The sequence below is a fragment of the Erithacus rubecula genome, assembly GCF_903797595.1.
Source record: "Erithacus rubecula genome assembly, chromosome: 5".
Taxonomy (NCBI): domain Eukaryota; kingdom Metazoa; phylum Chordata; class Aves; order Passeriformes; family Muscicapidae; genus Erithacus; species Erithacus rubecula.
In genome coordinates this window covers 7,386,833-7,407,508 of record NC_136687.1, presented here as the reverse complement: position 1 = coordinate 7,407,508, position 20,676 = coordinate 7,386,833, and the positions used below count along the sequence as shown (strand labels likewise).

At 36.8% G+C, this 20,676-nt stretch overlaps 1 protein-coding gene across 2 annotated transcripts in view; it reads right to left on the bottom strand.

The window, feature by feature from the left end:
- CFAP99 (cilia and flagella associated protein 99) overlaps positions 1–20,676 on the bottom strand; it is a 52,654-nt gene that overhangs the window by 18,989 nt on the left and 12,989 nt on the right. Inside the window, exons 3-9 of one of the 2 annotated variants that reach the window (XM_079307417.1) lie at positions 20,140–20,284; positions 18,089–18,183; positions 11,306–11,418; positions 9,011–9,191; positions 4,406–4,486; positions 1,606–1,671; positions 597–656 (exon numbers count right to left, since the gene is read on the bottom strand). In XM_079307417.1, coding sequence (XP_079163543.1) covers positions 597–656; positions 1,606–1,671; positions 4,406–4,486; positions 9,011–9,191; positions 11,306–11,418; positions 18,089–18,183; positions 20,140–20,284 — 741 coding nt within the window. The remainder of the gene's footprint in view (positions 1–596; positions 657–1,605; positions 1,672–4,405; positions 4,487–9,010; positions 9,192–11,305; positions 11,419–18,088; positions 18,184–20,139; positions 20,285–20,676) is intronic. The other variant, XM_079307418.1, reaches the window with a different exon arrangement.

The following is a 20,676-nucleotide window of genomic DNA, read 5'->3' as shown; positions in this document are numbered from 1 at the left end:
ACATTGTGCAAGTGCACACAATTTACGTGGGGCACTAAAATGTTTTGATTACCTGACCAGACTCACCCAGGACCTCCACTCACACCATCTGCTCCCTGGCCCAGGAGCCCTAGTTAGACTCAGAAATGGGTTTCAGTTTCCATTATGCTGGGAATTCTTCCACTCCTGGTTGTCTCTCCATTTCTGTCTCCTGCTGTCATGGCCCCCAGGTCGCTGTTGTGGCTTTGTCTCCTGACTGGAGTTTTGGGTGGATCTCAGACCTGACTTGTTCCCTTGTTTTGTCCAAGGGTGCCTTGCTGTAAGCAGAACCCATCACTGCCACCAACCTGCTCACATTAAAATACTGTGTCCTGCTTGGTGAGGGCCCTTTCCATGCTTTCATCATCTTTGGCTCCAGATTTCTCTTCCATCATGGAGTAGCCCTGCTCTTGTCACTCCCTGATCATGTTTTTGTGGATTATTAATAATGCATAGGACAAAATCTATGAACCATAGACCAAATCCATCCCATGCTCCTGGCTAAAGAACTTAGTGTAAAAACAGATTCAAGCCGAGTTTCAACTACATTTGACAACAGTTCATTAAAGGTTACTCACCTTGCTTTGGATCTTTTGAGCCTTGAATGCTGGTTTACTCTCCATACTGTCCTGTATGTTCTGCAGTTCAAACAAAAAATACATTATTTCATTTCAGAAACAAATTTTCAATTACTCAGCAAAAGATATTAGGTATTTATCAATACTAATACTTGAATATTCATCAAATTCTTTTTGGGGAGTAACAAATACACAGGGGATATATTTTGGAATTGTAATATACACAAAAACTTGCTATGTACACTGAACCTAGTAGGAATACAACTATACAAAAGCAGGTCCAAATATTGACTAAAATAATGCTAAGAAGTAACAGTGATTCTTTCTTTGACTATGATATATTACTTACTTATATATAGGAATATATTTAGCTTTTAACTGAAATAGATACTGAGAGGACAAAATAGGATGTCAAAACTCACTTAAAGAGATTATTAATTAGTGGTAGAATTCTACTGATGCTTATTAATTTAATGATGTTAGCTATAGATACTGATGTGAAACTGTCTGGTATCATGAGGATGAACACAGTGCGTAGAATATGCAGCACTGATGCTGAAATGAATATATTACATACATAATTTGGTGACATAACTGTGAACTGGGAATCAACCAAAGCAAGGATTCTGTATGAACTAGACCATTATTCCCTCAGCTTGGCTACTCTGTGGCATCAAAGTTAATGGAAAAATAATATGTGGATTTAGAGAAATATTGCAGGTTTGGAGATTTGTTGGAGCAGTTTCACAGAAATGTTGCTTGTCTCGAAACTGGGAAAACAATAAAGCAGCACCAGAAGTATAAGAAAAGGGGTTTGTGCATTATGCATACAAAGAGGCAAATGCTGGTACAGGGATGTGAAATGACAGCTATAAATCATAATACATAATTCTTAAGCCCATATAAACAAATTTTTTCAAATATCTTTAATAATTTTTCAAGATATCCTTAAATACTCATTTTTCATCTCCCTGTTTGTGAGTTTTTCAGCATGTATTTTGGACCATACCTCTCTCTTTTCAGGCTTGATGGTTGCACACCTGAACTGGTTAGTATTTGCTTTCAGGAGCAGATCCTAAAATTAAAACAATTATCATAAAGAGTGTACATTTAAATTCTCTAAGAATAATTTTATGTCTCAAAAAGTCTTGTAGCTCCAACTGATATATTCACAGAATCATAGAATGGCTTGGGTTGGAAGGAACCTTAAAGATCATCTTGTTCCAAAGCATCTGCCACTAGACCAAGTGCTCAGAGTTCCATCTCACCTGGCCTTAAACACTCTCAGTGATGGGGCATCTGCAGCTTTTATAAGCACCCTGTGTAAGTGCCTCACCACCCTCACAGTTAGGAGTTTCTTCCTAATATCTAATCTAAACCTACCTTCCTTCAGTATGAAGCCACTCCTCCTTGTCCTGTCACTACCTGCTCTTGTAAAAAGTCTCTCTCCATCCTTCTTGTGGGGTCTCTTCTGGGACTCTAAGACCACAATTAGGTCAATCTGAAGCCTTCTCTTTTCCAGGCTGAACAATCCCAATTCTCTTAGCCTTTCCTCACAAGAAAGATGCTCCATCCCTCTGATCATCTTGGTGCTTTCTCTGGACTTGCTCCAACAGCTCCATGTTCTTCCTGTGCTGGTCCCCAGAGCTGAATGCAGCACTGCAGGTGGGATCTCACCAGAGCAGGGCAGAGGGGCAGAATGCCCTCCCTCACCTGCTGCCCACGGGGCTCTGGATGATCCCTCTGGGCTGGGAGTGCCCATGGCTGGCTCATCTCCAGCCTCTCACCCCCAGCACCCCCAAGTCCTTCTCAGGGCTGCTCTGGATCTGTTCTGCCCAGCCTGTGCTAGCACTGGGAGCTGCCCTGACCCCGGTACAGAACCAGCCCTTGGCCTTGTTACAGCTCATGAGATTCCCATGGGCCACTTCTGCAGCTTGTCCAGATCCCTCTGGATGGGGTCCTGTCCCTCAGGTGTGTCAACTGCTTGGTGTCATTACCAAACCTGCTGAGATATCAGCAGATATCTCTAGATATCCAGATATCAGCTTAAAAGCATCATAATTATCCATGGCACATCAGTACCATTGGTAGTAACTGTTTCCAGACATCTGACAAACAATGACAAACATTTGGTTTTGATTTTTAATTAAAATTGAGAACCATGATCAGGAGATCACTGCACTAGGGGTTGGTTCAATAGGCACACCCCTGGCATTAATGACCCAGTGATTATATAGGGAAGTACAGGCAACCACATTTCTAGTTTTTGGATATTTATTTTGGTTGTAAACCAAATCTCTAATCAAAGCTGTGAAACACAGACTAGATTTTCTACTGACTTTCTGGGCAGCAACTGATAACATCACTGTTTCTATAACTGTCTAGAGTGTGGCTTCCAGTATTCTCATTCCTCACAGATGCTCAGATGTGGTTCTCACAGTTACAGCTACAGCTTCTGCAAAAATGCTATTAAATCAATGGCATTTTTCATACATATTTCTTAGGACCCATCATTTCAGCTTGCTTAGCAAACAGTCTAGGGAATTGACCTTTGTGAATGCTTTGGATGCCTTTAATAACATTCCAGAAGTGACAAAAACTGCTGTTATTGCAGCTATAATTTCTGTGGTGGTTGATCTTTGTTTCTTGTATGAATACATTTTCTTTACTGAAGAATGTGGCTGGTTGTTAAGTGATTTTACAGTTGTCATAGATTTTTGATGGTATATGCAGCAATATGGAAATTATAAAAGGAAAGAAAAAAAAGTTGTATTGTTTTATAGTGAAATATCAAGCATAGGTAATGTGATGGGCCAGCAAAAGGAATGCAAAGTTTTTCCCCCTAGAATGTGTCACACATTAAAGCTTTCACTATAGTTCAGGAACAGAATCCAATGCTCCTTTCACATGGTCATGAGGACAACCCAGAATGGACTTGTATTGGCTAGTGAAAATAAGAGTCATGCATTTTCAGAATGAGGGTGGGAGAGTGCTGATAAAAAGGAGTCACATACCTTTTATCAAGTTTACATTGTTATTCTATTGGATGTGGTGACTGCAATGGGGAATGGGGAAATAAAGTGGAAATGGACATTTAATTAATTCCTTTTCAAGGAGAAGACAACAACAAACTGCTTTAACTATGAGCTACCACATTGAACAAGATTCATGTCAAAGTTTGGATCAAATAGCTAGATCCAGGCCCTCCCTTCTCCTGCTGTCTTAGCACACAAGACCATGTACTCTGTTTCTTTACAAACCATATGATTTCACACTCTCTCAGTCTGCTGAAAGGAATGCATGAAGAATATGGAAGAATATGAAGTCTGCACAAAAAAGAAGTCAGAATCTGCTGATATTTTAAAACAGTGAATAACATGTAGTAATTACAGAAAAAAAAAAACCAACAAACCAAAATACTGAACTTATTTTGTAATTTGAAGCCTTAATAAGTAAGTGAATACTTTATATATCCACATGTCCATGGGACTAGAAGAACCATTGTAAAGAAAATAAAGTAATTGTGTTTCTGCTACTTTATATGGCTGTTTGCAAAATTTCTTGTATGGTACTAGTGAGTAAAAGCTGGACCTTGTCCTGGACAATTAGTAATAAAATAAAGGAGGTGGGAAAAAGGTGCTGAAACAGAGTGGAGGATACAAACTTCATGACTCTAGAGAAAAAGCCATGAGCCATTAGTTGCAAAAGCAAATATGTTTCAGATAAAGTTCTAAGATTTATGAAGATGAAACAATACAGAAGAACCAGTTTAGAAGAAAGCAAAGGATAAAAGAACAAAATACACTTACTTTTGCTTTTTGGATATTTTTCATTTTGATTTCCTCTAGTTGCTTTCTTTCCTTTGGAGGCTTATAGATGCTTGGAGGAACCTATATTAAAAGGCAAAAATCTCTAGAATATGGGATATAAAACATTTTAAGTGACACATTCTTTCAGGCAAAAAAAAAAGCTCATTCACTTTTACCATAGAACAGCAGCAGTTATTTTTTAAAAATATTGATTCTTTTCTATTAATGCCACTCTAGAAGACAGGTACAGATTCCAATTTGTTGGAACTACCCAGCTTTTCAGTTCTGTTCAATATAGCATAACCCCTGGTCAGAAGACTAGAAAGACAAATTTGAAACTAGTACAGCAATAATAAATCCTATAGACCCTACCAAAGGGAGAAAAAATGTTTCCAGAATGGGAACAGTTCTGTTTGGCATTTCATAAACTTCACTTTCCCAGCAACAACAGCCAAATAGGGCAGCTGAATAAAGTTAAGCTGTGGTACTGTGGGTGGTAGTAGGAACAAGTTACAAACTCCAAAAAAGTTCAGGGAAGAGAAATCCTTTGAAGCTTAATAAATACCCTGGACCTTCACTGTAGCTGAGGAGGCCTTTGAGCTGAAATGATGGGACCCTGAGAAGGAAGCTGGAGAAAAGCAGCAGATGTCCCATCCCTCTGGTCCTCCCAGCCTTCAGTGTTCAAGCACTGCTGGAAAAACACACTGAGCAAAATGGGCCTTTGCTCTGGTTTACCATGGCTGTCCAATGTCCTTGTAAGGGAAAACCATTGGAGGTGTGCATTGAATGTTTGGGAGGTAAAGAACTCAGAGGGTCCTTCTAGCATTAGTCAAAGCTCTGGGAAAGCAATCACATGTCAGCTGAAATGAACAGGACATGACTGGCTGTCAATTAGATCAGCAGAACAATAGGGACTTCAGGTTGATTTCTGTATTTTCTTGAGCAATGAATTTATCCCAGAGTAAACTCTTTCAAAAGACTTGATGTCTCCTTCCTATGTGGGTGAGATAGTCTGACAGTTTACTGGACATCTGTCTAAATATTTATCTTGTTAAAAATGTGCTAGATTAATTAGAAGTTCCAGAATTAATGCAAGAATTAATGGGGAAAAAAATATATATTCTGTCTTGTATTGGAGGTCAGTTCAGGGAACATGGGAATCCCATCTAGCTTTATTGGACTACATAAAGAACTAAACTTTCAAAAAATCATGAATCTGAAATACTTTACACTGCCTTTGCTATGTGACATCTTTATCTATAGGTGGAACAAATGCACAAACAGAATAAGCTAGCAATTAAATGCACTGGTGAGACTGTTCAAGTATTTTTCTGAGCTTTTAAAGTGAAGTAGCAGTGAAAGTATTTCCCAGAAGTATCTAAGAATTTCTATTATGCTTTTATAGATGGAGAAATGAAAGCCCAGAGGATTTGCAAAGGGTTCCACAGGCAGTGGGTATCAGTTTATTTCACTCTTCTTCCTACTCATGTACTTTACCTGCAAACTGCACTCATCTGCCAGAGGAGGATGAAAATCTCTCCTCAGAAACTGCTATGCTTATTCCAAGTAATTGAAGGAGGAGCCTTTTTGATCAGATGTTTAAGAAACATTCCTTGCCTTGTGATTCAGCCCATGGGGATGAGTACCAAGCAGATAGACAATACAGCAATTACCCCATTGTTGGAAGAGGATAAAAAGTCACTATAAATAAATTTTAAATTACAGCAACAGAGAAATCAAAAAAGGCCAAATTGTACCTACTTAATCCAAATGTGAAAATGGGGGTTGGGAATAAGACAGCAACTTTGTTTTCCCTTCCCAGGCAGTAGCCTGTGTGACATCCCTTAACCAAAAGGTTATTTAGGGAGTAGGTACCACAAGAAGTTTAAGGATGAAAAAAAAAGAATAATCAGTTTGAACTTTGGTACTCATCACTCCTCTATTTTTTAAAGTTACTGTCATAAGATGGACGAGGGAAAGCTAATGCAATGCTATTGTATTATGAGTTTCTATTTTTATAGATAAGATCACTAATATATTGATGGATCTGTATATTTGCAAACAAAATCCTCCCTATTGGTGAAATTATTTCAGCCATTTAATTATTTTAAACAATCAGCAACTTCACTCATGAAGCACAGTTGAAACAATGGAAAAAAAAATCTTAAAAATACATTAAATTTGGCTGAATGGTGTTACAATAACATCCCAGTGTGGCCTTTTTTTTTTGTTTTGTTTTAATATATGACTGGTTTACAGAAAATTTAAAAATAAAATAATTCCATAATCTTATTGTTTTAGTATAGTGTTGATATTAAAAGGATGGATTTTGTTACTCTAGACAAAAATATCCAAGAAAGTTGAATGTGTCTAAATAATTTTGCATGTTATCAAGTTTATGCATCTGTCTCCATTTGTTTCCTTTGCAAACCTCAAGGTAAAGCACTCATTTTTCCTTGTAGAATTGTATTTATGAATGTGTACATGCATATGGGTATGTATGTGTCTGCATCCATCTGCATGTGTGCCAAGGACAGTGAAGACATGAATTTACAATCTTTATATTTGCAATGAATTGTTTTATTATTAAATCTCAAACATTAAAATGTTTTTCTTTTTTACTTAGTGTCCCCTATTTTTGATGAACATTTATAATGGTGAATGATTATCCTGAGCTTCTAGGCTTATCTTACTTTCAAGACCAGTGTGGAATCTCAGCTCATTATAGGTGACTAAGACAACTGCCCTGCCTTCTGCAATAATCCACAGCCCTCCCTGGGAAGGGAGAGTGTGCCCAGCACACAGGATGGCAGAGCCATCCCAGCTCCTCACCCGATCTATGAGACACATTCCATCTTACTTGGAAAGAAATGCCTAGAATAACATAATGCTAGAAGGCAATACCTAAAACAACAATCCTGTTAATCAGAATGAGCTAATTGCACCACGGGGATGCAATAATCTATTGCTCAGATTCCAGATGCCTCCACACAGTTCTGTTCAGCTGTTCCAATGTGGAGCAGGAACTGTGGGCAGTGACTACAACAGCCCCTGCTGATAAACCACGTGGCAAGTTCTTTGAGAGGTACATGAGAACCATGAGTAAAAAAATGAGTATCTCATAAAATGAACACTTTTGTGAGAAAATGGATGAGAACATTTCTGCAGCTGATTATGGGGTGTAATGGTCGAGAGCTTTATTTCTTTGTATTCCTCTGAATTACAGACAACCCTTCACCATACAGGAGCCACCTGTGGCTGCCTCTCACCTTACTGACCCTTTCCTGCCGTGTGAGCTTGTGTTTTTAGTCTCTGTTCATTTCAGGATGCAAATTGGTCACACTGGTAACAATGTGGCAAAGTAAAGTGAATCTTAATTTTCTGAGAGAGGTACAGAAATGAGTAGAAGATTTGTCACTAATGGCTAGATTCACACAAGCTTTAAATTTGCAAACCTGGCCAGAATCTAAACCAAATTTAGTATTATCCAAACAACACAACTGAACTTCACTAAATGCATCTGCATTAAAGCAAATTTATTCTAAGAGGGGCTGCACAGCATAAAGTTCTAAAATGACAGCAACATGACTCATTCCTATACTGATTAAGTAGTTATTAAATGCAGTTTTTCAGAGTCTGGTATTAAGCTGTTTCAGTGTAAAATCCCATTAACTGTATAACACAGTACCATTAAATTGCTCTGCCATCCTAAGATGTAAATGGTTTCTAAGAGCATTCAACACATGTATTATTTAAAACCTGAAGTGCTAATAAAAGGTGGCAGAAAATGCCCAAATCTATGACTTCTATGCTCACTTCCCACTGCATTTAAATACAGATGATTTTGCAGTCTTTATTAAGTTAGTCAAAGTAGTTTGATCCCAAATCCTGTTTGCTTTACCCCAGTGGGATAACATCAGCTGTGGGTCTCTGATTTGTACCAGTGTAACTAAATCACAGTCTGAGATAATAAGTAAAATAACTTAGCATTTCAAAGACAAATCTAGACTCATTTTTACATGAGCAATGAAAAAGCCTTAACTTTAGAGATTCAGCATTAAGACAAATAAAAATAAAATTCCACCTTCAAGGAGGACCTGCAAACTTACAGTCCATCTAATTTCCAGTGAAACTGCTTCTCCATTTATTTTAATGAGAATTCATTTACAAAAAAAAATCTAAATTTGTGAGATATTTTCATTTGCTTGTCCTTTTCTTTCCTCCTTCAGTGCATTATCCAAAGAAAATATCTTACAAAGCCAAGGGCAATCAGAAACACTCATATCAATGCTGTCATCAACTTATACCCATTTTGTAGTTCTAAAAGTCAAAAAATTACTTCCAGGAAGCAAATATTTCCCTTTTCTCTGGTTGGCTTATAAATATTTTACAGAACACTAGCTGAAATGAAAATAATTAGTTTGTTGTTGTTTTTTTAAGAAATCTGACCTTTAATAATATAGATAATTGCCAAAGTCTCTTTCAATCTGTAAAAGGCTGTAGATTTTCAATAATTGCTTTAAAGAGATAATTAACTCCCCTACCAAGATTTTGTGCACAAGCATATATGAAATTTAGTGTCTTTCAGAAAATAAACCCACTTACAGGTTGTCTTTTTGGCAGTTCTGGCAGAGGTGCTGGTGAAGGTGGAGCAATGGCACGTGGCTTGGGTACAGTCAAATTAAATTCCTTTGGCTGAGTGACTCTCAAAGTCTTGACAGTGGTGGTACGATTGCTTAATTTATCTGTGAGCTTTTCAATCAGTTTCTGCACTTTTGGCTGCCACCTTGAAATAAACCCAGATTTTTCAGTTTTATTTTATTTTTCTCTTTCAAAAAAACTTACAAACAGTATATGAGGATGGCATTGGTGCAAATTCTGTAATGCTTTCTGCCATTTAATTTTAATAAAACTGACCTATGAATCTGTTCTCAGGATTTTGCTACACTGTGTTATTTCACCTCTTGATAGATGCTATCCACCAATATTACTAGTCGTGAAATAGTCACAGTTTTTACAGAATAAGAAACTATCTGGCCAGTTGGTTTTGTGGCAGGACCACGTTAAGAGTGAGAAAAGCAGCTGTCATTACACAGTTAATATACTTAGATGAAGAGACTATGAACAGCAGTCTTTGTTGCCATATGTACCAACAGAGGACATGCAGATCAACCTTAAAGCACAGGCAGTTCTAACAGAAACACAGAAAGATCCAAGGAGTTTGGTAAATTATCCAATGAACCCTCAGTGAGCCATGGGGGCAGCCAAGAAGATTTCAATTTCTGTGGCTTTGAGCTTGTACCAAGGTTCAGACTTCTAAGGGTTGACAGGAAGATGCAGATTAAAGGTAAAACACAAACACGGTATCACAGTCCAATTACAGTGACAGCTTCATGCCAGTTATTCTTCCTCTATATATGTTACATCTTTATGTATTACACATGCAGTGGAGTTTTCCTAGAACTTAAAAAGTAGATGACAGTGTAAACTTAGGGTAAGTTTTTTATATGACTGTTACCTTAGGTAGTACTGTCCTTACAGGGTGAGGCTTGCAAGTAACTTATGCAAGTCATGAAGCTCCACTAAAATAAATAAGACTCTTTATATTAACCTCACTGATATTAAACAAAGACACATTTAAAAGAATTTCAACTACTGAACTGACTAAATTAATTACTGCATCCTCAGACCCCTGAAGGATGTTTCAAACCCAGTAACTAAATCTGGTCTTTAACATTCTTGTATAATTTACATTTGCCACTTCCAGGCAAAATGTGGGTTCATTACACTGAGTGTAGCAGACTGTGAAGGACAGCTCCAATAAACTTGGTGCTAATGAAACAAGCAGTGGCCTAAACTTCAGCCTGCATGAATGTGCATGTGCAAGAACTGTGTGGGCATGGATGTATACCTCCATACCTATCTATATTTTTATACCATTCTAAGCATTTGTTATAACTAGAATCACTACAGTGGAATATTTTGAGACAAATTCTGACTTTAGATATATCCCTGTGGTCCCTGTAGAACTCAGTGAAATTCAGAGCAGTGCAAGCCAAATCTATGTTATATATTTGCTGAAGTGCTAATAAACTGCACAGTGTGAAAGGATTAATTCTAGACTTTGATATGACAGAATCAGATGCAAAGTTCCTTTTCAGCTCGTATTGTTTGTAGCATGTTTTTGTCTAACATTATTTACCCTCATCTGGGTTAATCTATACTGCAGAGAAGGATGTGTGACTGCAGCTACATTGGTGTAATTTATCTGTTCTGGGTAAAAATGAGAGTAGAAAGGGACCCAGTAGGCTGCAGAGCTACTATTTCTCCACATAAAAATGTTCCAGTTTGGCAAAGGGCACAGTTGCTGCCATATCACCACCTAACCAATGAGTGGATGCACCTCAGAGCATTTAAGCTATTAAATGGTGTTGCAACTGTGTAAATAAATAATAACATTTAAAAACTTGCTTATATGCTCATCTGATTTGCTCAGAAGGGATTTTATGACCATCAGAATAAACAAGTCTGTGCATAAAGCCAAAATCAGAGAAGTCAAACATTTTTTCAAATACTTAATGCCATGCAGATGTTGAAGTGACTGATGAGGCATGAGTCTGAGATAATCTGAACTTTCTATTTCAGTTTTTTTCAGAGTACTATGTTTTATCTATTCAGGGGCATCAGGGAGCAAATGTACAATAGCTGTGAAAAGACTTTTCTGAGAGAGAACCTTGCCTCTGGGTAAGTAAAAGTGATTGCTAAAGACTTGTGTAGACAAGAAGGGTTCTGAGTGACTTCAATAGGAGAAACACTTCAAGAGAAATGTGAGCTTTGAGGGGAAGCTTTCCCAAGCTTTTAAACTTTGAGGTGGCCAGAGGCCACTTAAATACGACTTACCTTAGCAGTGGATCAATCCAGTTCTCTTTTACATACACTGAATCGTAGAAGTGACTCCATTCATCTTTTATCCATGTGTTCAGATACAAGTCATTGAAGAAGAATCTAAGAAACTAATAATAAGTGGTTTCTTTTAAAAATGAATGTTGGAGACATGGTGCATATAAGGTTACAAAAAGATAGTTGCCTTTACTGCAAACACCACTGAGGAACTTGCTTGCATTTGACCTTGTAATTACAAACATAGATGTGTGGTATTTTTAGGTTCTTATTAGCTGGTGGACATGTCTTTTAACTGTATTTTGTGAAACACCAATAGATACTAATTTTTTTTTTTTTTTTTTTTTTGGTGGCAAAACAAAAAAATAAACTAGAGGCTATAACATAAAGATGAGTTGATTCATCTTTAATGTGCTTCAAACAAAGGCTTTATTCAAAACTAATTGCAACTGGAATACACTGATTTTAGCATAATTTTACATTAGAGTTTCAGAGTCTACTATACTCAAGGTAGACTTCTGATTATCTATAACTGGAAGCCCCATGAAGTCCTGTAATATGTCAAGCCTGGCACTGCACCTGAATGACTTAAATTCTTTTCAGCTTCCTGGGAACTGGGCAGAGGGAATTGCTGAAAACCATAGTAAATGCCATACAACGTGGCTTTTTCTTTTATGGAAATATGGTTACTTGGCATACTCCCATTAAAAGAAAAGACTGACATTTGGCACACTTATAGACTGTAGGGGTCTACATGCTGGAGAAATAACAATTAACATTTGAACTTTTGTTTGCCACTCCAGTTCACCAGAGGGTCAAAAGCCTTTTTTTAAATCTTGAAGTATTCAAATGGCCTTTGAAACACTCTTGAAAAAGGGCACTCAGATACAGCCTGTATCAGTTATAGCAATATAAATTCCAAACTTGAACCTTGGCTCTTCCATTAAAATTCTTGGAAATGAAAGTACAAGCATGACGCTAAAATAGTCACAGTAAAAGCAAAAAGATCCACTAAATAATTTTGATATTATGAGACATACAGGGAAGCTGTGTACTGTCACTTTGAGAACCTTTAAATGGAGACTTGCAGAGCTTATTAGATTAGACTTGGCATCAACCCCATCTTGTTTTTTACAGAGCCATAGAATTCTTTGTATTGAGTTTTTAGTTCTGCAGAACTACTGAGGAGCTTCTTAATTCAGATATGGTGCCAGACCCAAGGTGCCACAGAACTCTGTGAATAATTCAGCAACAAACAATTCAGATTTGACTTAATGTCTTAGGTTGCAATGCAAGATGTAACCAGCAGTACGTGCTCTATTCCCATCTGTTGAAACCAGGTGGAGCAGTGTTCCTCATCTCTTCCACGACCCTCATAACTCTGGGGGATATCCTCTGTTAATGGGTCAGCTGCTAAAATCATGTGGGACAGTGCTCTTTATCTCTTTCAGGACTCATCCTTTGTCCAGAGAAATATCTTTTGTTAATGGGCCATTGAGTCCCACTGCATGACTGATAAAATTACATCATCCCATGGTGAGATGCCCCACCCAGGGGGAGGAGCCAAGCCTTTCCTACCTAGATAAAATCTGAGATTTAGAACATCAGAGCAGCCTTTTTACTGGATTTCCACAGGAAGATCAGGCTCATCTTTATCACCACTGGACCTTCAGAGGAAAACTGCACCCTTCTACAGGAGCACTGCTTCAACAGAACCACATCTGTCACTGCAGCAGGGTGCAGCCACCATTTAATGGGACTGCTACAACACCCTGAGTGACGGGGTGTCAGGTTGTATTCTGACTCTGACAGTGTTTTGTTTTTTTGTATTACTATATATTTATTTTAATTTTCCTAGTAAAAAAACTGTTATTCCTATTCCCATATCTTTGCCTGAGAGCTCCTTAATTTCAAAATTATAATAACCTGGAGGGAGTGGGTTTACATTTTCCATCTCAATAGAGGCTCCTGCCTTCCTTAACACCTGTCCTTCAAACCAAGACACTCAAGGTGTTTGCTGCAGATGTTCAACAGATCTAGAAAACCTGCTACTTGAAATCCACAGTCTTGATGTGGCCATTTCCGAGGAATTAAATTTATCATATTTTCATCTGTTGTGCTTTTGGTAGTCAAAAGACTGATCTGCACTGCAGGACTAAATAAATATTACCCCCTTGGATTTCTATTCTTGTCTAGAAACTACTGCTGCTCCCTAAATTTGCAGCTTACCAACATACTATCCAAAAGAAGTTATTTCATCCCTAAAAGCTTGATTATGAACTAAGTGTTGAATTGTGAGGAAGTTGGGGTTTTTGATGCTTCCAGATTCTGTAGCATTTAATAAACATATGGTGAGGGATGCATTTCATCCCATTGGCCTGGAAAGTCATTCATTGTCCTTAGAGAGGATCTTCCACTGTTGGATTAAATTTGTCACCTAACAGTAATTTTTACTTCTGCAATGTGTAAATACAATGTCAAAAGTCTAGACTGAATTCATACCTTCCACCAGAAAGGATGCATGGTGCAGACACTATTTCTACCAGTAATTGTAACAAAATTGTACATCCAGTTATCCCAGCAGTGTGATTACAGTGAATGTATCCCTTACCACAGGGGAAACCCTGACTGTACATGAAGTTTATAAAAGCCCATGTAGACAAGTGTGTATACAGGGATTATAATACAGTATTGATCATGAGCTGATAACACTTAAAATAAGACAGGCTCTGAGGTTTGAGCTGGTTTCAGAGAGCTCACAGAAAAGGAAATACTGCAGGTGGTGACTTGTAAATATTCCACTTTTTTTTTCACTAGCTTTCATTAAGCTGAACTCCTTCTCTGTGTCCTCTTCTACAGCCTAGTCCATCCTCAGAGGTTTCAGTCAGTTGTCCACTCCAGTGCCATGTGAAACTACACATCTGAATTGTTTTTTTAGCTCTCAATGACTCTCTGTCTCCTGAATATTTGCTGTAACTATCTTTCACAAAGCAACTCAACTAACTCTTCAAGGCAGATGAAACTATACTAAAGGCACACAGTGACTTCTAGCTGTTGTATCTCACAGCTGGCTGTTACAGCTTGAAGCTTCCTACAGTAACACCAGTTCTGTACTGATTATTACCATTTCCCCCTATATTAAAGCAAACAGGTAATTATGTGTTTGATAACTGCTATAATGTACTCCTGAGGTACAGAGAATGGTTAACTGTGTAATCAGTTATCAACACTGTGATGCATATTTTTGTAGAGTTTTAGTCACAGTCCCCAGAGAAATTTCACAATATGCACATACTAGATATGCACAATATGCCACAATATGTGTCATACTAGAGAATTCTTGGAATACAGCCCTGGAATGGTCATCCAGGCACTGCAGGGATTGCAAATGGCAATGTAGGATGGCTGGATATAATTTCTGACAAAAGTGAGCCAAAGTCTACAATCTTAGTTTTGGTACTCCCTATCACAGATGGTGACACAGAAACTTTTATGAACTGAATTGCTAGGAAAAGTCCCTAATATTTTTGTTTTGTCTTTGGCCACATATGACACAGGTGGAAAGCCTAGTATCAGCAGTCATTGCTTTTACAGCAGCAGAATGAGGCTTCTCTCAGATTTGTTTGGATGTTACCAGGCTCTGACTCCTTAGCAAAGTCACTGGTAGTCATTTTGGTAACAGCATTATTCTGCTTACTTCTCTGTCTCGATCATTCTACAACTTTCACTACTCAGACAGCATGATAATGAAGATCCATCTCCCTTCTGGAAGTGATAGAATTACACCAGCAATGAATTGTACCTGTGTGTGTATTTTAATGTATACTCTGGCTGCAGTAACAAGTGTGTATAATTAAAGTCTGTTTTGTAATGCATTCTTACAGGTGGGCTGAATTAATATCTTGCTTTTGAGAATTTTAACTTAATATTCTTAACATACTTTTACACAGTGGGATCATACAGATTTCTAGAAAATAAATTTAAAAATGGGAAATTTTCTCATCTGGTATTATCTTTACATCCACTTGCAGAGTTGAAGTGCTTACATTCACAATATAAGCTTTTGATTCTTTGAGTTAAGGAAGCAACTGCAGGAAACAGCATGTTCTGTTTCTCCATACAGATCAGCCCCTGCCTGAAAACATTATTGACCCAACTTAGACTGGTTTTACCCACCATCCACCATGAGGCTGATCATGTCCTGCTATTCCTACCTCATCTTAAATTCTATTACAATGCCCAGTTTTTATGTAGTGATATTGCTTTGATGATCTCAGAATTCTTTAGAACTGCTTTTAGAAGCAATCAGAACATGAAACAGAAAAACCAGGTTCTTAACTGCTAGAAAGAAAACACTATGTATGTTGTATTTTTACAAGACGATTCAGAAATGACAAAGCTCTTTACTACAACTTTTTATTTCAACAGTGTATTTTCTCTAACATACAAACCCTTACATTTTAAAATACATATAGAAGAATAGCATATAGAATAATAGAACCCAAAACCAGATTTGAGCCAGCAATGCATGGGGAATTCATTAAAAGGATAATCACGCTAAAGTTACAAGAACAGGTTTTATCCTATGATTCTATAATTATATCATCATACTTTTTTTTTTTTTTTTTTTTTTTTTTTTTTTTGCATGCATGCATGCATTCTTAATATTACAGAATGAGAGCTTGTCATTTTATGTTCAAGCAAATAAACATGTGTAAGTGAGGAAGCATTGTTATTCTGCTTGGTCTTAATAAAAATATTTGAACATTCATCAAAGGTAGGGAAACACTGTGACTTTGAGTTGAATGGATTCCATCATACAGGTCTTTAAGAGAAAGGTCTTAAACCTCCCATAGGTTGACATCATTCATCTGAAGGCTATTCATTTGAGTGAGGTTTATCTGCATGATTAAGAAAATTCCACTCAGCCTGTGATGTGCTAAATTTATTTTTTAATTAAAGTAAATCTGTTCTACGTAATATATATGAATATTTTTTCAGTGTCTTAACTGAACTCAGATGCAGTAGTCATCAGGCAAAATCTAGAGGTCAGCATCCTGAAGGAGGATCCCAAATTTCTGATAACTTTTGTTGCTAAGGCTGCAGATCTGCCTTCTGCTCTTTTCTCTCTGTTGCTGAGGGGACAAAATGCTGCTTCTAAATCCTCTGCTGCAGGTGCATTAATTTAATCTAGCATCACTTTGGAGACAAACTGTTCTAAGGCAAGAGAAGAAAAACTAGATACCATGGTGATGAGGATCTGGTAAGATCTCATAGTTAGATGAGTATCTTATCTAACTTTAAGCAAGACTTAAAGTCACACCTGCTACAATGATAGCAGGTGCACAACATTGGAATATGCAGCACTACCCTATCAGAAAAGAATTATTCCAGACAAGGAGGGAGGCATTATCTAAACCAGAACATCAGGGCACTGAGGCTTAAGCTGTATAAAGCTAGATGAATGGAATAAACAAGAGATAATTGGCATGATGTGGGAAAATTGTGTTGCTAGCTGAATGAGTTCAAGATGTATCCAATCCAGTAGCTCCTGTCTAAGATGTTTACCAAAGAAGGGGCTGGGAGAGCATTTTAGACAAAGTGATTTGTCTGTCTACCAGATTATGATAATTCTTCCAGCCACTCCTCTGTTCTTTCTAACTGCTAATGAAATATATAATTTTTGTCTCTGAATGGAATTAATAATAAGCATTCCATAGTAACTCCATCTAAAACCAGACAACTTAACCTACTCTGTCCCTACATATTGTAAAGCAACTCTGCTCATTAAAGAGACACTGGCATCCACATGAACATTCCAAGTAATCACTATAAGGATAAACCTTAGCCTTTTTGAGCATTAATTTTTAAAATTTGCCTATCTTTAAATTCCATCTTTGTTATTCAAACAGTGTGCTTGGACTATGCTTTGAGACATCTGGATAATCAAAGGTTACAGATGCTGTGTCACCAGTGATTTAATTTTTAGCCCATTTTCCTGAGAAAACAGGGCTTATGAGAAAGCACCGCTGCTCAGTTTATCCCTTTGCTCCTTTATACAACAGAGCTTTTAAGATAATTAGCCCTTTTATTTTGAAAAAGAAACAGAAGATAATTATATTTCTATAGTTATAATGAAAAATAGCAAAAAAAGAGTGGAGCAAACCCCAAACTCATGACTCCAGAAAAGGACAGGGATGTAGAATTTTGTTATCCCACTTTTTATTTGGCAACAGTGGTTTGGACAGTTGTATGTTGTACTGGGGTAATTGGTACATGCATAGCTCCAAGCTAACCAGTGTTTTTTGGGAAGGAGAAAAAATGATGGAAGCACAATTGGTTTGATAATGAAAGTGGAAGTGGATTGTTCAGGTGAAAGAAGAACACTTAATATCAGGAACTTCAAGTTTCAATAGATTAAATGCATATGGAAAAAAACATCTGTCTTAAGTGAAAGAAAGAATGTGAGCAGTGGCAACAGTGAGTGTGCAACTTAAAAGGACAATTGTAAATGACATAAACTGTAAATTATGTGATTATTTGACCTTCTCAGATTATATAAAATACATTTTAAATTGATCTTTGACTGAATATAAGAATCACCCAGCAAGTAAAGAAATTGAAGGGTTTTTTATAACAAAAGACTAATTTAATTCTGAATTTTAACAGCAAATAACAGTAATTTCTCCATTTAATTTATTCACAGAGCTGAAAAAAGTAATTTGATTAATCAAACACAATTAACAGATAATTATTTCAAAAAATGTTTTGTACTTTGATTACCTGTTGCATTTTTGCAGTGTCCAAGGATTTCACAATTCTGCTGAAGTGCTGAAGACCAATCTCTTCTAGTTGAAAAGTAGCTAGGTAACAGATAACTATCAAAAGATACATACATTTAAAATGCAGCAGGCAATTCTAACAAACCTATATCCTATATTCAACATACTCTGGGATTTAGACTGTTGCCTTAATTTTAAGCAGTTTTGATAGCTAATTTTTCAACATACTCTGGTTTTAATATTTTCAGAGATGATAGCTCTTATTCTTCGGTTACAAATTCGTAGTTTATTATACATAACAACATTATAAATAACAAAAAAAATTAAACATAAAATTTAATATTTCTAGTATTTATTTTGGTTTTTTTTTCCCAAGTGATCATATTGCCTAAAATGTTATAATGTTTGTTTTTATTCTGAATTGGAGTAAAATAAAGCTTTTAAATTGTGAAATTTCAAACCTGAATCTTGCACCCTCTATGGCAAGTATACAGTTCAATGATTTTAGAGGTCTTTTCCAACCTAAATGATTTATGATTCTATTCTATGAGACAAGAAGAGGCACAGTCAGTACTGTGAAATTTTAGTAGACCTGTAAAGTTCATGGGCTCCAGTATCAGCTTTCATTTGTCCCCACTCACTTTGATCAGGCTTCACTTTAGCTGCCACCAAACTGTAATGGCAAAATCAGGAAATTCTGACCAATGTGCTGCAGCCAACTCAGTGTATCTTTGGGCTTCAATCTCATGTGCTTTAGTACAGCAACGTATTTAATCAGTCTTAGCAGAATATACATTTATCTCCTACAAGCTTTATTAAATTCAAATCTGCTCACACATAGCAACAGCCTTTATAAGAAGCTTTGATCATTTAAGTGTCAATGCAGCTTGGCAAAGGGAATCACAAGCAGCTTAAAAAAATGTAAGCCAATGACCTTAGACTCTCAACTTGTTGATAAAGGAAAATTTTCTGTTCCTATCCTCTGCCTATGATTAATGGAGGCTTTTGAGTGGACTGGTCCTGACAATCCAATTATAGCAACACTCAGCTTAAAGGTATAATTTATGTGCCCCAGACAATGAAAAACATGGCTCTGGAGAAATGGAGACAATGAAGCATTAGAATTTAGAATAAACTCGATACACTAATAATTTCATCCCTGACAGCTTAGGCTCCCTTTTGTTTGTTGTTTGTTTTAGATTTCTGCACTTTTGCAGATTGTGACAGAAGCAACCAGAATTACAATAGAAATTTATTATATTTTAATAATATAATAATTTAATTTAGCTTTTAATACACAGAGCTATAATGTATATTTATATAAGTTTCTTTGTATTTTTCAGCCACTTTGAATTAAATTGACTTTAAAATATACCCACAAAGGTTCAGAACTCATCTGACTTAGAGAACCAGTGACAGGGATATTTGTGATTCCAACTTATTTAGGGACTTAAAAGATCAACCTCAGTATGTGTGTATTACATAAATAGAAAAAAAAAATTTAAAATTAATTTTTCATGTACTTCTCAATATCTGAAATAACTTTGGGAGTAGTAACTACCCTAATTAACTGGCTCACACTATCAGATATAGTTCAGTAATGAAGAAACCCATGCATGGGTAGAGACAATTGTGTCTGCATACTGAGATGTGCTGTGTTCCTCAGCACACAGAGCTTTGTTACACATTTTTGTATCTGAATGGCAGAGGTACTGGGTTGCATAGAAGAGAATAAAGGGAAATCACTGAAGAACATTTTTCAAAGGGATGGTTAAACTTCCAAGATGCTTCTTCCAGCCACTGATGCTATTTTCTATCTGCATCTTACCTTTCTTAGGCAAAATTCCAGTTAACACCTGTAAGATTTCAGACTAAATAACAATTGCAGGTTTTGGACTTCACATTCATTATGACATTGGAAAAGGCCCTGTACTTCACACTGCACTGCACACAATGACAGTGCTTCCAATGTAACACCAAGACCTACAGTAGTAAAATTATATTTTTTGAAATTTTGTGCTAAACACATTTGGCATTGTAAAGACAACTCACCTATATAGAGATTACGGTCAGAAATTGGGCAGTATTTCCCATCCTGAACATAAAAGGCTTTGACAACCACATCCAATATGGATTTATATTCTGTGCATCCTGCTAGTGTATCCACTACAAATTTTTCTTCTGTCACATTAAGAGTCTATAGAGATACAAATTTAATAATGATTAACACATGCTGTAAAGAAAATAGTTGTGTACAAAAAGTACAACCATTTTGAAGTAACTGGAAAACATGAACAATGAACAGCAGTGCCTTTGGTAGGGCTGCTGCCCTTCTAATGCTATCAAATAGGGGCAGTCCTAGCAAACTAATGGCCCTTGTTAAGTAAAATGTAACTTTCTCCAATGTTAAACATTCATTTTACCTGCTGACATAAGCATTCAGTTAAAAGACCTTCATGTGTGAATGTCAGTGGTTGATGCAAAGAAAATCTGAAGTCTCTGAGGTATGAGCAATAATTAACTTAGTCAACAGTATGAGAAATTTTCAGCAAGATTTTGTTTTCCCTCAGGAAACCTCTTTTTTGTTGA